Source organism: Lycium barbarum, chromosome 8 (genome assembly GCF_019175385.1).
Source record: "Lycium barbarum isolate Lr01 chromosome 8, ASM1917538v2, whole genome shotgun sequence".
Taxonomy (NCBI): Eukaryota; Viridiplantae; Streptophyta; class Magnoliopsida; order Solanales; family Solanaceae; genus Lycium; species Lycium barbarum.
In genome coordinates, this window is record NC_083344.1 from 9034133 (window position 1) to 9053523 (window position 19391).

Genomic DNA, 19391 nt, shown 5'->3' on the forward strand with positions numbered 1-19391 from the left:
TCGCGTTCACCTTGCTTCACTTAATTCATATGAGAATTATGAACAAATTTCTACAACTTGTATATGCTTCAGGCATTTAAAATTCTTCAGAAATTTTCATATAATTTTGTCAAGTAATTTATATAGGCTGTGACAAAATCTATTTCTATTTAAATATGTGACATCTTCTGGTGTCTGGACAGCAGGTCCAATAAGCTTTACGTTTACCAAGATGTGTCATTTCACTTGATAATAATTTCTACGTTAGCATGCTTTATATATGTAGAATTCAGATCCTAGCAATCTTTTACAATATTGCACTATATTGTACCAAAGATATCGTGGACGATATATTATTTGTATCGGTTTGCAATGTGACATAACTTATTGAGATCTCATCACTCCCATTATTTTTAGGTACCTAAATCTCTCATGAGGTTTCATGAAGTGTTATGTCGTAGGCTCTTCAAGAGCACATTGCCTCCTTAAAATGATCATTAATTATTTGCTCCTCTTTCTTTTCAATGATTATTGCGTTTGGAACCGATTAGTCTATCACGCTTCATGCATGTTGTAGACTCTGTCCTTCAGGGACATGAATTTAATAGGAGCATTTTGCAGCTGAAATTAGAAATTAATTTTGGGTTAGTAAATGCTTCTAGCATTTGAGTTGAATTATCCTTTAAATGAGGATCATACTAATGATAATTCATAACATTATTCCTCAGCTGCGTATTCTCTCCCCCTTATGTTAGAAAAACTATATATCCCATCTTCTTTGGGGGAACCCATCTTTATGCATCATCGTAGATTAATTAATCGTATACCACACATAAAAACTATTACATGGAAATATCTGGTTCCTAACCCTGAACCAATTATGTGTGTGTGTGGGGGGGGGGGGGGGGGGGGGGAATTTATCATAATTTATTGGTCTAAGGCATACAAGCGATGTTGTATACAATACATCATATCTTAGACCAGCATATGAAGCTTTGTTCTCATAAGCAATGGTTTAGCTATTTATCGGAGGCATTCAACGCCAAACTAGCTTTAATATAAACCAACATTAACAAGATGAATTATCTTGATTACATAATCTGAAAATGGTGCTCTCAACTCAATTATTTTGAGCGAGTAACTTTACATATGTCAAACTGCGGGTTGACAATAAACACACATGTGACCGTCTTATCGATGCATCTATTTAAGACATCACATAACAGGTGAACGGGCCCATATTTACCTTTTATATATATTTTTTTCAGAATTTAGGAAATTCAATCCAAACATTAGCCAGTACAATCAACTTATCATGAGAACAAGCAACAAAGATAAATTCTTGAAGAATCTTCTAGTTCTTCAATATATGTCAAATACTCAATCATCTTTGAATCGGGATGGCTAAACCGCTCATGCTGACTAATAAAATTATTTATACATGTAAACTTCAAGTTTACCATGCCATGTGCTATTTGTTTTAGTAAACTTCTGGTTTACTATGACATGAATTATTATTTTTTTGTACCAGTAAACTTCTGGTTTACCGTAACATGTGATTTCATCATGGTCATACTGTAGTATACGTTAGAAAATAAGGCGTGTAACCTTTCACATAGATATTTATTACCCACCATGATTTTGTAGATATTTGATCATCCCATCATTAATAGCTACAATATGATAGTCATTTACTTTAGTAAACTTCGGGTTTACTACTTGTATTTCGATCATAACAACTTTGGAGATAGGATGAATGCCATAATAATAAATAAACTCTTCAGGAGCTTTCAATTTATTTTTCATAATCAGATTACTGGTGTCATGATTCTTGTATATAAACAATTAGGTTCTTCTGGACCTTGATTATTACTTTTGTACTACCAAATATTGCTTAGACACTGCAGGTGTCTAGAAAGAGAATTTGATTAGATATTTCTGATGTCATGAAAGAAAACGATAAGCGAGTGGACATTTGGAAATAATAAATTCATAATTGAATTTTAATCTGAAGCTGCTTTGAGAGTTATCCATATCTTCAAATGAAATGACGTACGCAAAGTAAAATAAATACACATTAAATATTAGTACTATTAGAAAGTACAAAGTAAAAACTAAGTAATATAACAAACCAATGGTTATATTCTGATGAGAACCAATACAGACATGTGATATCAAATGGACTAATGAATATAGTACAGTTTACACGCACACATGCAAAACATTCTTTGGCTGTGGATATACACCATAAACACATAGTGATAGCCATAAAATAAAAATGCACAAAGACTATAAAACTTATAAAGAAATGGTTTAAGATATATTTCTCACCTTTCCTCCCATAATTTCGTAATGGTCTAATTAACAAAGTGATGGACACTTCCACGTCATATACTTAAAGTTTCAAGTCCTTGTTTTCATCAAATAGAATTACATCCATCTTGATAAATTTTCATCAATATGATAAAAAAAATGACTAATTAATAAATCCTACTAGGATACAATAACTCACTTTTCTAACTTTAAAAGGTTTGCATACACATAGTACTTTTTAAAGAGAATCCTTTTATGATATATCGAAGACTTAATATAAATATATTAATTTAATCAAATTGGGTAGTGACCCATATCTCCTTATACTAGAACAAAGGATGAAAACACATAAATTATTATGGTTCTTATTAATGTATCTAGTGCCTATGTGGTTTAGGCTCAATCCAAAACAACAGTATGTACTACTCGTGGTTTTACACGTACCTTAATATTCGACAAACAAATAATAGTTGTGCACTTGATTTTGACATATTATTAAGAATATGCACTACATGAGATATTGGTGTACTTCCTCGAGGAAAAAATATATAAATTGTTATTTCCTTCGGGAAAATTAAAAACATATAGTAGAAAACATTCAACAAGATCTGCCATCTTTTGCCTTAAAATAAAATTGACCAAGATTTTTCTACGTACGACAAATACGTGCAACAATGACTTTATACCACAAAATAACATTTATATTCTTTGTTATTTTATCTCTTCAGGAGGTGTTGTGGTATTTCTTCATTCACTTCGGGGAATGAACCTGGTCACTTAGATGGGCTTTATACAAAATTTTCAATAGCTCCTTTTCTTTCCCCAACCACAAGAAGATATTGCTTCAAATTATTTTTCATATACCTTACAACTTCTTTCTGCTTCAGGGGAAAATTTCAAAGTTTTACTTCTTAAGGAGTAATGCAAAGTTTAACAACTCGAGAATAAAGTTAGAAGTTCTACCAACTTGGGCGGTAAATTTAAGAGTTCACTACTTCAGGAGCAAATTTCAAAGTCTTACTATTTCAAGAGTAAATTTCAAAGTCTTTCTACTTTGAGAGTAAATACAGTAAATATCATGTTTACTATTTCAAGAGTAAAGTTTAAAGTTTTACTACTTCAGGAGTAAAGTTCAAAATTTGCTACTTCGAGAAAAGATTTCAGAGTTTGCTACTTCGGGAGCAGACTCCTGAGTTTCTCACTTTGGGAATATAACGTAGAATATTTTTTCTCAATTATTTTGTCTCTTCTGGAGATGAGTCGTTATAACTTCACAACCAAACGAACATCCGTAGTTATAAGCTTTATTAAATGCTCTCACATTCACTTCATGGAATAGATCTGTATTTGTAATCTTTATAAAAAATTCTCATTCGTCAATAATGGAACATAATTATCTGAGCGTATCATAATCATATAAAATTATGATCGCTTATAACCTCTTTTAAAATATTGCTACTTCAGGAGCAGATCGAGATATACATATAATAATAAAAAATATGTCTATAATTATAATCATAGCAACCCTATGAAAATATTACATCTGCTGGTGGAGTTTACCTTGATGTGCGCACCATCATAATAATAAAAATAATTTTAGTTACGGCAACTGAAAACGCATGACTTGCTAATATCAAAACCTGCCTCCTTTGAGAGGCCTCCCCTAGATCACTATTAAATATGTTTTATAGAATATAATAATATCATTATACCAAAGGAAAATCATGTTCAAGTAGGTGGGACAAAATCCCATATGTATTTAAGCATGAAAATACTTAGTAGCAAATGAAGAGGTATACATGAACTTAACCATACACGATCAGCTCTTGACGCGGACCGTCGTGAACCAATGGAGTTCTGGTTTTTGTGAAGAATAAAAATCAAGCTCCACTAAATAATTAGAGACTCGTGCTGATAACGTGTTATAAAATTATAAAGCAAGCAAGAACAATATTGTAGACAAAGAGGAAAGAGGGGAATTCTTTTATTTCTCTTGTTAGGGATTCAATACAATGAAGAAAACATCTCTATTTATAGGAGAAAGTTAACTTGGTGCCAAAGTCACAAACCCTAAAGTTTCTCCTAAAGATAAACATCTATAATTAAATAATATTTATAACAGAAAAACTAATGTAACAAATCGTTTTTCCATTATTGGAATTCTTTCCCTAATGCATGACTTTCATTACGTACTACTTTTTTACCGATGTCGAATTAGATAGAAGGTCTGCCGCAGCCACAATAATACTTCCAAAAATCCCCAAGTTCTCATTGTCCTTTGTAAGAGTAGAGACATCAACATAACCTATCATTTTTTGAAATTCATTCTCGCAATGAAAACTAGCCTCCTGAACTAATTTTCCTGTTGCGACAATGTTACTATATGGACCTTCCTTCAAATAATACTCCTTCGCCTCTCTTAAAACAATATTGGCAGATTGATAATAATTCAAACAGAAATAATATATCACTTTCTTGCTATCATTTTTTGTCTGATTGAGAAAGGTGTGAATCTTTTTTGTTGTCTCGGAGGCGTTTGTCAGTGCTAAGTTGAGGGCCTCTTGTGTCAACTCATAAGGACTCCTATGAGGATTTAGGCCAAAAACTTGCAAGCAAAACCTTGGATTCTTGGATTTGATGCACACTTGGGACAAGGGGTTACTTAGACTTGGTGTCATTAAGGAAGAAACAATTAGGCATAAGACTAGTTTTGAACCAAAGGAAGAAGAAGAAGATGATGTTACCATTGTCTTGTTTTTGCTGGTTTCCCCCCTTTGATTTGTAATAGTTTATGGGTGCAATTCAATGTAAATGTGACTATATCTCAAGATGATTGTGTGAAGTAATGTGTGAGAGAGGATTGTTCATTAAGTAGATAATGTAAAATCTAAATCATCATCAATTTGACTATATGTATGGTAGAATATTGTTCATTAATTAGATGATGTAAAATGACTATATGTGTTCATTTTTTATGCCATGTTTAGATTCTCCATTTCATTTTACCTTCCAAAATTTTATGTGTAGTTAGAAATTTATTTATTTTAACAACCTTTTGTGCTTGAATAACTCCCAACTATCAAAATCTTCTATTTAAAATTTGACGTAATATGGGATAGATCATAACAATCTTCAAAGCTTTACCTTATAAAACTAGACAGAAGTTTCTTTATAGCATAGGCATAACGCAATTTTAAATGAAATACAGAAATAATTACAAGAAGGAGGGAGGGGGGGGGGGAGGGGTAGGGGGGGGGTTCAACACAGGTTCATTTTATGCCATGTTTAGACTTTTCATTTGTGATTAACCTTTCAAAGTTCTATGTGTTTATAGAAATTTATTTATTTCAGTAACCTTGGAGCTTGAATGAATCTTTACTTGGGTCGTTTGCACTTTTGTCCCTATTTTGTGTTGGTCTTTAATTTTTTCCCTTCTAATGGGTTGGTCTTTAATTTTTTTTCCCTTCAAAATCGAACTCATGCCTACAGAGACATAAATTACACATCATAATATACACAAATCATATCAGCTTCCTTTAGAATTTATGCTCTGCTAAGCATAAGTTCGAGTTTGAAGGGCATAAATTAAAGATCAATTCATTTGAAGGGAAAAAAATAAAGACCAGTTCATTTGAAGGGTAAACCGTGCAATTTTTTTTACCTTTATAGGATCGGCATAAAACAATTTTTCAATCGCTTAAAAAGTTATATATTTAAAAAAAATAAAAATTTAAAGTGTTAGTAAAAATATTTTTTGGGCCTACTACACACATAAAGAGTCTAGTTAAGTAAGGTGCACTATTAGTTAATCTAACCCTAAGCCCTAATATTGTCTATATAAACACCATTATAGGTGTTAAAAGACACACTCTAAATTGTCTAGAAAACGACTAGGGTTAGTAAAACTCGAGTCGATCAGTAATTCGAGTTGTGGTTGCTGGTCTCTGAACTAGCGTATACTTCATAAAGGAAGAAAAAGAAAGGACTCAGCGTAGTTTGCCTTTGTCATTAAGAGTCTATGATTATATGTTTTATTGTATTCGTCTATTTAATTTGGTACGTTAAGGAAAAAATATAACTCAGAAATGCATTGGCTAACTAAGACAAAGGAATGACAATAAACTTGGCCTAGTTGACAAATGTTTAGTTTTATTGCAAACTTGGTCCAGTAGGATTAGTAGAGCATAAGGGTGTGTGTACTTTGGTGTATAGTAAATTATCAAATTGAAATTTTACAGCTTGAAATTTCGATTCAGGTATTTCAGTGTCCAGTACATGCCGTATTTGATTTAAACTTTTAAAATTTCAACATTTGGTATGGATAGATAAGAAAATAACGAAATACTATTTATCGTATCGAAATGCATACTTACATGTACAATACATATAGTAATAACAATGCCAAGATGAGATAGTTTTTTGCAGTAATTATATTTTCACAAGGTGATTACTACATTGATTAGTTACAAAAAGAATACACATTTATGTATTGAGTGCAATAGTAAATTTATTTAAAATTTCATTTATCCGATTGGCTCAATGACAAGATGGACATACTAGCTCATATATCATACGCAATTTGAAGCAATATATTGAATATTATTTATCAATCAGTATATAACATTAGATTATTACAAAGTATTTTCGTTGCGTATATATACACACCAATCATCTCTCCATTTGTTTTATATCAATACAAAGTTTTGATGAAAATGAAAACTAGCTCGATTTATATGCATGTGAACTTAATGTACGTGTTTAAAAGTAATTTTTAGTCGCTTAAATGTAAACTTGAAACGAATTAGCTCCAAATCGATGAATTATCATTTACTTACCTCTCTAAGAGTGAAGCTATAGCCGGCAAGTCGACAACAATGGTCAGTAACTCTAATAATCCTAAGGTAGGGAGATTTCTTGTCACATAATTAGCGGAAACAATCTTTGCCAAAATAATTATATTGTTTATATATAATTGGATAACGTTTGAGCCAAAACAATTGGATAGATTGTCTGAACCTGTGACTTTTATTATACATCCACCCCTATCTCATATGGTTAATTTTTTTTTAAAAATTACTATGGATAAAGAAAACAAAAAGATAAAGAACAAAAATAATAATTTCCCATGAAATTTATGAAAAACACTAATGTAAAGAATTGTTTTCCCATTATTGGCATTCTTGCTCTAACACATGACTTTTGTTATGTACTACTTTTTTACTTATGTCGAATTATATAGAAGATAGATCTACAGCAGACACAACAATACTACCAAAACTCCCCAAATTCTTGTTGTCCTTTGTAAGAGTGGAGTAATAAATATAACCTATTTCTCTTTGAAACTCATTCTAGCATTGAAAAGCATCTAACTGGGCTCTGTTTCCTACAGCGTTCACGGCACTGTATAGACCATCCTTCAGAAAGTGCTCCTCCGCACCTCTTAAAGCATCAATGGAATGTTGGTAATAATCCAAACATTGCCTATATATCGCTTTTAAGTTATGGTCTTTTGTCTGATCTAGAAACGCGTGAATCTTTTTGGTTGTCTCGAATGCGTTTGCCAATGCTAAGTCGATGGCCTCTTGTGTCAACTCATAAGGACTCCTATGAGGATTTAGGCCAAAGACTTGCAAGCAAAACCTTGGATTCTTGGTTTTGATGCACACTTTCGCCAAGGGGTTACTTGTACTTGGTTTCATTAAGGAAGCAATAATTACGCATAAGACTAGTGTTGAGCCAAAGGAAGAAGAAGAAGAATATGTAACCATTTTCTTGTTTTTGCTTGTTTCCCCCTTTTGATGGCTGGATTTGTAGTAGTTTTACAAGGGTGAAATTCAATGAAATGTGACTATATCTCAAACTAATTGTGTGCAGTAATGTGTGAGAGAATATTGTTCATTAAGTAGATGATGTAAAGATCTAAATTATCATTAATTTGATTAAATTTTATGTTCATTTTTTATGCCATGTTTAGATTCTCCATTTTCGTTTTACCTTCCAAACTTTTATTTGTATTTAGAAATTTATTTATTTCGCAACCTTTGAGCTTAATAATTCCCTATTATCAAAATCTTGTATTTAAAATATGAGGTTAAATGGGGTAGATCATAACAATCTTCAAAGCTTTACTTTATAAAACTAGGCAGAAGAAAAATTGACGTTTTGGTACAAGAGTTAGATAGATTTGGCATAACTTTAACCAAAAAACGTGGGAGCATAATTCAACCATAAAAGTATTGGCACTAAGTAGCCAATTAAGTAAAGAGGCTCCTTAATAACAGGGATACAATTATTTTTTCCTTTATTTAACGTGTAGGTATACATATCTAAAGAGGTGGCTAAGTAACAGGGATGAATATTTTTTATCCCTTATTTAATGGTAATTAAGCAAAGAGGTGGCTATATAGTAGGGATGAATATTTTTTCTCTCTCATTTAACGTGATATACACTATTTGAATACAGTATATGTATACAAATGATCAACAAATAGTTCTTATACACATCTATATATATATATATATATATAAAAGGAGAGTAGTCTAGCTTAATATTAAGCCTATATATATATATATATATAAAAGGAGAGTAGTCGAGCTTAATATTAAGTCAAGTGGCGTAAAATGACAAAACTAAGACATCTTAGGACAAAATTTTAAATATAATTATTTTGTAAAAGTTAAAAATCTTCTATGGAGATATATCCTTAAATTGCTACTGTTTAAAACTTTTGAATGAAAAATAAAGTAAATCAAATCTTATTCAAACTCTTGATTGGAAAGAAAATTTCAAGTTTTCATTGTGTGGTTAAACTTTTGAATTGGAAAGAAAATATACTCAAGTGAGTGGTATATAAAGAGAGTTCAGGGGATAGCAAAAGTGCTACTGATGGAGAAATTTTATTTATCAGAAGATGAAATATGAAAAATTCTTGATGTAGAAATTTTTATACATCTGGACTTGGCCTATAAATGCAAAAGTCTGGCTCATTTTGGTGTTTCTTTGATTTGTTAAAATTTTGTATTTTTGTTATTAAAATTTTATAGGTTTATCGGTAAATTGCGCCTTTTGCTTACTCGAAGAAATTAACAATTAATTGTTTGCTTGATTTGTAATTTTATGAGTTTTAAATATGTGTTATGCTATGACTTTCGATTTATCCATTGATCAATAATTTTATCGTGTTTTAGTTCTAATTTTTCTGTTTATGCTCCACGAGATTATTAGTACTGACTACTATATCTTCATCTATTGCAGATTCAAAAGGCTATAATAAAGCAGCAAAAAGAGCTTATGACTAGATACCAGAGCCCGTGCCAGGGCCCAACATATATTTATAATTTTATTCAACATATATTTATAATTTTATTTTTATGCAATTATAAAAAGAATTGATATATTCTACAATATTTTTGGAAAGTCACGTATATAAAGATAAAAATTTTGGGACCACAGATTCAATAATTTGTGCCATGATGTTATTTCTTTGTTTCAGTTTATATGACTTTATTTAATAAAAAGGCTAATAGACACTTTTTAAACTACGCGTTAATCAAATTTGAACCAGAAATTCAAAACTTATTGAATTTGTAATTACTTCTAAATACGGAAACGTCATTTGAACTACCATTCCCCTAAGCTAAAACGTGAAACTTTTTATACATATGGTGATTATGTATATTGTGTCATATAACATGGGCATAGATGCAGTATAAGATTTCTATCCTTTTTTGTTTTTACTTAACCTATCATAAGTATGTACTAATAAATTATTTTGGCTATTATGGTGCTCCGTATATAATTAGAAACTTAAGACATTGGAAAATGTCTTTTGAGAATGTAATACCCATCTTAGTTTCTTTTTATGATATTAAACAGTACTGCAATAAACATCCGAGTAATTTATTTTATCAGTTGTAACAATATTCAATTAATTTGATTATAGAATTACAGTTGGTGAGGCAGATATCACCCATGGAACTACAAAATGTAATCAGTTGTAATAGTAACTTTTAAAAAATGAAGCTTGATAATAATATATTCAAAACTACTTTTAAAAAATTAGTCATCATTATTGACTTAATGGGGGGATACTTTGAGAATTACATGGATATTACTTGATCTTTTAATATGGGATCCACATTTTTTTTTATATTGCTTGATTTTTTAAAAATGGGGTCCACGTTTTTTTTTACATGAGTTGGAGGTGGACGACGAAATCACCTCCAAACTCATGCTTATATAATTAGAAACTTAAGACATTCGAAAATGCCTTTTGAGAATGTAATACCCATCTTAGTTTCTTTTTATGATATTAAACATTACTGCAATAAACATCCGAGCAATTTATTTTATCAGTTGTAATAATATTCAATTAATTTGATTATAAAATTACAGTTGGTGAGGTAAGATATCACCCATGGAACTACAAAATGTAATCAGTTGTAATAGTAACTTTTAAAAGATGAAGCTTGATAATAATATATTCAGAACTACTTTTGAAAAATTAATCACCATTATTAACTTAATGGAGGACACTTTGAGAATTACATGGATATTGCTTGATCTTTTAATATGAAGTCCACGTTTTTTTTTTATATTGCTTGATTTTTTAAAATATGGGGTCCACATTTTTTTTTTACATGAGTTGGAGGTGGACGACGAAACCACCTCCAAACCCACACTTATATATAGTTTATTTATATAAATATAAATATATAATAAATAATTATAAGAAAGGGGAGTGGGTCCTACACAGGTAAGATGTTCATTTTATGCCATGTTTAGACTTTTCATTTGTGTTTAACCTTTCAAAGTTCTATGTATTTGTAGAAATTTATTTATTTCACTAACCATTGGAGCTTGAATGATTCGTTAATATCAAAGTCATTAAATTTAAATTTGAAGTAAATAGGGTAGATCATAACAATAGACTTCACCCATATTTCAGAATAAAAGAACAAAGACTTGACTGGCCGAACTGTTATTAAGAGGTTGTATCTTTTCTTTTCTTGAGGCTATAAGGAGGGTCATCCCCTTTCATTTTGAACTTCGTGAGTAAGTAAGTCGTGGCGATTTAACGAGATTCAAGCTGGGTAGATGGTGGAATTTGTCAGCAGTGTGAAAGGAATAGCCTTGAATTACTTCGGCTCTGATGCCTTTGATCAAATGGAAGGATGGATGCCTGCCTTTAGCGACTTCGTTCGGTCAAAGCTTACTCAATAAAAATAGAGAGAAGTTTCTTTATAGCATGGGCATAACAATTCTTCTTTCACTTAAAAAGTTATACTCCATATATTTTTTAAAATTATGTAAAGTGTTAGTAAAAATATTTTGTGGGTCTAATACACCAATAAGGGGTGCTAGCTAAGTAAGACGACCCATTAGTTAATGAGTGATTAATCTATATATACAAAATAAGAAAATTATTTACGAAATATAACGATACTTTTCAGTTACAGAACATAGCAATAGAATTCTTAAGAAACATATACAAAATTTTCGCTCAAGTTTAAAAAAAAAAATCGAAAAAAATTATTATTTGTTTTTTAAAAATAATTTCAATTATTTTTTTCCCTCAATGCTTAAACGCTCAAAATTTTGTGTATGAAAATTGGATGAAAAATGTATGAAATGTGTATATCTCGCTCAAGGCTTTAAAAGTTCACCCAAAATTTAGTGTATGAAATGTGTATATCTCGCTCAAGGCTTTAGACTTTCGCTCAAAATTTAGTGTATGAAATGTGTATATCTCGCTCAAGGATTTAAAAGTTCGCTCAAAATTCAGTGTATGAAAAATATATCAAATGTGTATACAAGGCTTAAAAAATTAGTCCAAAATTTTATGTATGAGAACTGTATGAAATATGCATATCTCACTCAAGGCTTAGAATTTCGCTTAAAATTTAGTGTATGAAAAATGTATCAAATGTGTATATCTTGATCAAGACTTAAAAAATTCGCTCAAAAGTTGTGTATGAAAACTGGATGAAATATGTATATCTCACTCAAGGCTTAGAATTTCATTCACATTTTTCGTGTATAAAGTTCATGTCAGGTTTCCGAAAAATTAATACAACTACATGAAGAATCAAGGGAATACCTATTTGTTCAATGTGATTTTGCAAGAAAAGTGTGGACAAGAATTGGGTAATGGATGCAAATGCAACATTATACTTGTAACGACCCATTTGGTCATTTAGGCATTTTACACTTTACCCCTATTGACCCTTTCCCCAGCGTCGTTGTAGTGTTTTTGACTTGTGGGGATGAGTGGAACGGTCCTCGAGTTTGTCGTATGAGTCTTGGTTGATTTTGAGGAATTTAGAAGTTTTTAAGTTGAATAAGTGAAAAATGGTTGACCAAAAGTTGACTTTTAGGTCAACATGCCCGTAATCAAATTCCGACAGTTCTATAAGGTCCGGAGTGTGATTTATTACTTAAATGGGGTCATAGGTTTAGTTCCCTAAGGGTTCGGGTGTGATTTGGGTCATTGATTGAGAAACTAGCTAAGTTAAAGAATTGGAGTTGAACACGGTCAACATCAGGTCAAGATGACCATGTGTCGATGTTTTGAAAGTTCCAACAAGTTCGTATGATTTTGGATTTGTCCACAGATTTTGGTTAGATTCCGATGAGTTTTAGATGAGTTTGGATTGTATGGTGTTTGTTTTCGGTTTCGACGTCGATTTGAGCAAAAAGGGTACCATATTGAGTAAACGACTTTTGTTTTGTATTTCGATTGTACCGTTAGATCTGTATAGTAATTTTGGAACTATCGCAACAAGAATCATGCATTTCATCGTCGTATGAGTGAGATATAGACATTTTACTTCAAATTGTTGCTGCTGGTTTCTGGTGCGAACTTTTGTTCTTAGGGAACACGAGGCAGTTCCGTGAACGCGAAGAAGGAATTTTGGGTTGACCAATCAACAAGAGAAATTGCTCTTTGAGAAGGCGATGGTGTCCCACGAAGGCAATGAGTAAAAATCACCTGGACAGTGTTTTAAATGGACAGGTCGAACATTTTAGTATTTTAAGCATATTTTGAGTTCTAGAGCTCCGTTTGAGATGATTTTCGCGGCGTTGTTCTCTTATAAACGAGAGGGTAAGTATCTAACATTTATTTTAGTATTTTAACCTGTTTATTTTCGTTGGTCATCGTTTATATCAGTATTTGGATTGTAGAAATTGGGGTTTTGAAGCCAAAAGTTTAAAAATGGTAAATCATGATTTTGAAGGTCAATATGATGGAATTTTGAGTGGCTTTTCTGATCTACACTAATTAATATATGGGTAAACTAATTTTGAAATAATTCCCATTTTGCCCTTGCGGGCTCGAGGTTACCTTTTTTTAGGTTTGTTTTGGATTTCGAATTAAAGTATGGCAATGGGTATCCTTGGACTCGTCTAGACTAGTAGAGTACTATTTTGACTATATTGAACTCGATATTTTAATGAAATTACAATTTTGCTTGTGGCTCGGGTTTGGCTATTTTTTGTCCATTTTTGGGTAAAACTATGGCATTATATGTATCTTAGATTCGTATTCTAACGTAGAATTCGTACTTGATAGACGTTAATCATTTCGAGGGCCTCCGAAGAAGAAAGGCAAGGCTCAAGTGGATTATTTCGTGGCACATGTTCGGCATCGAGGAAGGTTACGACTTACTTTAGTTAGACTTTGATTAGTGAAATGCAAATGTAGTAGAATTAACGGAAAAAAGCATGATTAGTTCTTCAGGCACGATGTTGGGTTGGATATACTCTTAGGTTGTTACTGGCTTCTGATTATGTGGGCTTGTCGCCGTTACTTGATGTATTGAACCATGAGGAGTAATTGTTGTGTTTTGGAAGGAAAGGGTTGATATAGACTCTTTATGTTGATTGAGATGGTTTGTATGATTCATTCTATGGTTGAGTTGATTTATATAAGTCTTGATATGGCTTACAGTGTTGTGACTTCCATAGTATATTGATTGGCATTGAATTAGCATTTTTGCATTCATTCACTCATACATGATGGAAGTGGTTCGGAAATGATTGATGAAAGACTTATGGCAACTCTGAAAGAAGATGTGGCACTTTTGAGAAAAGTATGATAAGAATCCTTAATCGGAGGTTTGTTCCGGAGCGGATGGTATGTGCATCCGTGATCTGAGGTTTGTTTCGGAACGGAAGGTATATAGGCTCGTGATCCGAGGTCTGTTCCAAAGAAAGTGGTACATGGGCACCATGGTCCCCCGCGGGTCATTATTATAGTGCGAACAATGCCTTTAGTATGTGTGACAAGTTACTTGCATTGGCCACTGCATCTCATTCCACTTCCATCACATACATTCATTACATTGCATATGTTACGATCTATTGATTTTGTTGTGATGGTATTGTGTTAGTTCGAGAGTTATTGAGACTTGAAAGACTGGTGGTTTAGAAGCTTCACCTTAGGCTATGATTCGGTTGGTGATATTCTGTAACTTGAGTGATTATTATGTGCCTATCTGCTTATCTTGTTGATTTTATGCTTATATACGTGAACTAATCTTAGTCGGCCTATGATGCTTACTCACTACGTGTTGTTTGTACTGATGCTACCTTTCTACACTCCTTTTCGGGGTGTAGGGTTTGAGACAGGATCCACGCCAGGACATCGTGAGTGGTCCCCGAGGCAGTTCCATTGGAGACTTAGGGTGTGCCACTGCCAGATCTGCAACCTGTGTTTCCATTCCTCATTGTATCTGTCTTTTACTTTTCAGACAATATTTCTTATCATGTTACGAGTCTTGTATGAGAATATTCAAACATTTGTACTTATTGATTTAGACTTGTGTATTGAGTAGTAGCTCTTGTACTGATATAGACCAGATCCTTGGGGTGTCACTTGTATTTCCACACTCAGTAATTATCTATGATATTGATATTGCCTTTATTACTTCATATCTGCATGTGATAACTAAAAATGATTAAATAAAGGGAAGGGTTCGCCTACCAAGTGGGATGGAGTAGGTGCCCGCACGATTCATAATTTGGTTCTTGACAATACTCCTAGCAACTGGGAACAACACCAACAGTGGATCAAAGCACAAGTCTTAAAAAGGGTTTGCATTGAAGTCACATATGCCATCTGGATTGACAGAAATGAAAAGAATATTTGAGAAACACAGTAGAACTTGAAAACTATAGCAAATGAGACTGTGTATGTTGCAGTGTTAGAGCTAATCCTAAAATATACAATGTACTTCACAGTTTTAGTTTCTAGTTTGCCTTTGTGATGTGTACTGAGATGTTAGCATGCTCTGTATAGCTGCTACTAGTTTGTAATTCTGCACTTTGGTGATTAATAAGAAGCCTTTAATTACAATTTTGTTTAATACAACTACAACAACATTGTATACAACTTTCATACAATAATCAAGTCTTAAAAATTTCACTCACAATTTTGTGTATATGAAGATTGTATTAAAATTTCACTCACATTTACACAATTCATACATTTTTCATACACAAAAAATTGAGTGAATCTTAAAGCCTTGAGTGAAAATAATTTTAGGAAACAACTAAAATATTTTAAAAAAAATCAACTAATTTTGTTTTTAAAAAAGCAAAGTATAAAAGATGAAGATTTGTTATATTTTGTAAATAAGGAAAAGTATCGTTATGCTTTGTAATAAAGAGTCTTATGTATGTCTCCTATGTCATTTTCCCTTAGTTAATCTAACCCTAAGCCCTAATATTGCATATATAAACACCATTATAAGTGTTGTAAGACACGCTCTAAATCATCTAGGGAACCAACTAGAGTTAGTAGAATTCGAGTCGACTTGTAATTTGAGTCGTGGTTGCTGATGTAACGACCCAATCGGTTATTTTGAGAACCGATGCTCTGTTTTGTGTGTCGTCTATTTCAGAAGCTTCGTAATAATTATTTTGACTTACTTGCAAAATTTGAAGTCGAATGGATTTCATTTGGTTCACTTTGGGAGAAGGTTTCATTTTGGAAATCCATGTATTTAATTATTTGAATTAATTGATCGTTCGAGGAAAACGTATTCTGATTGGTGATCTGAAGATTTTGTTAGATTGGTAATATCATTTATGACTTGTAGATATTGACGGAACTAATTATAGAATTCTTTTGGTTGGTTTTTGTGTTACAGCTTAGATAAGCAGCCTCCTTCAGACAAACATCAAATTAAACAACCAAACAGAAAAGCCATGAGAGTAACATTCAACACTATTACATGGCTGTGGTCTTATTCGAATTATTATACAAAAGCTTTAATTACACAATCTTACATAACACACTTAATTAATACAGAAACACAATTTATTTTTTCATGTTTATAGTGCAGCACTATAGTAGAACTTCAACAGTTGCAAGGGTCACATTGGCAGCTTGATCCACACTTGCAACCATGCCCTCCTTCTGTTGCTTTCTCAACTGATCCCTCAAGCATTGCCTTGCTGCAAATTTAGTCATTTAGAATCATTAATCACCAATAGATCTCTTGAAAAACTACTCATTTGACTAATCCAAAGTAAATGAAGGATTTAAGTTCATATACTGAAAGTGTAACGATCTTTTATACTATATCAGTGTAGTTTAACATCTTGCTGCAAGTTCAATTTTTCGCCATTTTTGTCATCTTATTAAATAGTGTTGGACAGTACTCCGTTTGTCCCTATTAATGTAACATTCTTTCTTTTTTCAGACTGTCTAAAAATGAATGAGACCTGTCTATACTTAGTAGTAGTAACAATTTAACTTTGAGGTATCAGTTTTACTCTTAGTGAGATTATTTATAGCCACAAAGTAAAAGACGTATTTTAGACTATAAGTTTTAAAAGTGTTTCTTTCTTTTTCGAACTTTGTGTCCAGTCAAATACCATCACATAAATTGAGACGGAGAGAGTAATAGTTATCGTAAAGATTCACAAGTAACTTCTATGAGTTTTACTTATATGACAGACAGTGTAAAATGAATTTTGACACTATCAAATCAATTGAAAGATAACTATAGATAATTATTCATAAAAAGTGGAACTAGTAACCTAAAATGTAACGCTAAATACTTTTATGCAATTTCACTTACTTCTTCATAGGCGTAACTCCCTCGATGATGGTAATGGTAGTGGACCTCTCCAAATCAGGGTACATGCCGCACCTTCAAGTAAATTGAAATGGAGAGAGTACTAAATACAGAGTAAATATGAAGGGTACATTTGATATTCGCTTAATTTATGTGTACTCTCAAATAACTATTAGGTTATGTAGTGATACTATGCACAGCATCCTGTAATTAAATTAGTTGAAATTGAAAAAAAATATGTTTGACATGGAAGTTAAACTAAAAATTTGAAAGTTTAAAGTTGTGTTTAGAAATGTTTTTTTTTTTTTTTAAAAAAGCAGTAAATATTTGTGATGAAAAATTATTATTTCATTTGAAATACTATTCAAATTAGTTATCCAATATTTCACCTGTATTACAAGATACCGAACTTTAGTGTATTTACAACTAATACTGATAGCCAAACTAATATTTGCAAATACAAAACGCTTTAGTGTTTATAAATACTAGAGTTAATGGTCAAAACACACTTGAACTATTTTTTTTTTTTTACAAGTTTCATACCCAAACTATCAGTTGTTCCCTTTTTCTAACTGAACTATTACCATCCACTCAACTAGATGTGTTTTATAATACATATATGGTGATAGTTCATGTAGGAAATGGATAGCTTGTGATAGTTCAGGTAGAAAAGGGAACTGAAACTCGCAAAAAGATAACAGTTATGTGTTTTGATCATTTACTCTAAATACTAACATAAATATTATCTATGGCTTACCCTCCACCATTGCCGCAACTGCAGCCAGAACCACAGCCACAGTTTCCTCCGTTGCAAGACATTTTTGTTTGAATTTGAAAGACTTAGTAGTAATACGAGAAGTTGAGAAATTGAGTGATTAGTAAATTAAAGCAAGTGATATTTGTCTTGCTGAAAGAAGAAATACTAGGCTTTTTATAGGAGAAGGAAGAGAGAATTGGTCATTTTTATGTTTGACACGTGGACCAATAATGTGATATTTGTATGGTCTAGTGAATAACGTCTGAAATGTATAATGTTTTTAGATAAGAAGGCATTAAGCTTGCTTCTCTACAGATTGACTAAGCATGTTATATTTTTACATTTTAAGTATGTCAGTCCAGAGAGAAACTTATGTCTTACTCCACTCGTTTCTCTCTTATTATTATGTGACGGTATGTGACACAATACAAAGTTTAGGTCTTTAGGATTCTAAAAGAGCTATTGAAAAGAAAGAAATTTCATCATAGATTTTAAGTCCCCGATATACAGGCTTGGGCATAATAAAATTAATGGTCAAATATCACAAGGAAGCTGGTAAGATTGTCGTGTCATATATATATATATATATAAAAGATATCAACAAAACATTATTGTCATACAATATTTTACACATCGTACAATAAGTCACTTTATACCTAGTCGTATATCCGAAAATGATGTCCTAGAAAAATATTTTCCTTCAAGGCTAAGAAATTGCTATCAGCCTATCAAGGGCTGGTGATGACAATGACGATGACGATGTTTGTTTTGGTCCGTCCTTGCTTAGGAAAAAAACCGAACAACAACTTTAGAAATTAAATTCGCGAGTTGCTTTAATTTAAACTTGTGTTACGAAATTCAAACTCTTATTTGTTTTATTTGATTGTTTATTTTTTGTTTATGCCGTAAAGAAAAAGACTAGCTTTGTTCAATATTTATCTCCATAAGAATTAGCTTCTACTACCTAGTCCGTCTCGTCATTTGATGGACATCCTGCATCATTGCTCACCTCAGAGCGATAATTGACCGAAAGGGTGGTCTCGTGTTTGAGTTCCTTAGAATGAAGAAATCTTTGATAGAGAGCGTTTAGTTTTTATGAATTTCACGCGGCATGAATTCAGATTAGTTTGGCAATAAGTTTGGAATGTCGGACGATTAAACCCCAAAAAAAATTGACCACTAATTATTTGATAATTGTTTGCCACCATATTTTACTAAATAGAATAATGATTTATACCTTTCAAAAAAAATGAAG

The 19391-nt window shown here is 32.0% G+C and overlaps 2 protein-coding genes across 2 annotated transcripts in view; both read right to left on the bottom strand.

The window, feature by feature from the left end:
* LOC132605876 (metallothionein-like protein type 2) overlaps positions 1-19391 on the bottom strand; it is a 71534-nt gene that overhangs the window by 34523 nt on the left and 17620 nt on the right. The window lies entirely within an intron of this gene.
* On the bottom strand, positions 16415-18274 carry LOC132605878 (metallothionein-like protein type 2). The gene is made up of 3 exons (XM_060319142.1): positions 18137-18274; positions 17383-17454; positions 16415-16753 (listed from the first exon to the last, which is right to left on the bottom strand). Exons 1-3 carry the CDS (start codon positions 18196-18198, stop codon positions 16657-16659), a joined length of 231 nt encoding a protein of 76 aa, XP_060175125.1. The 5' UTR covers positions 18199-18274; the 3' UTR covers positions 16415-16656.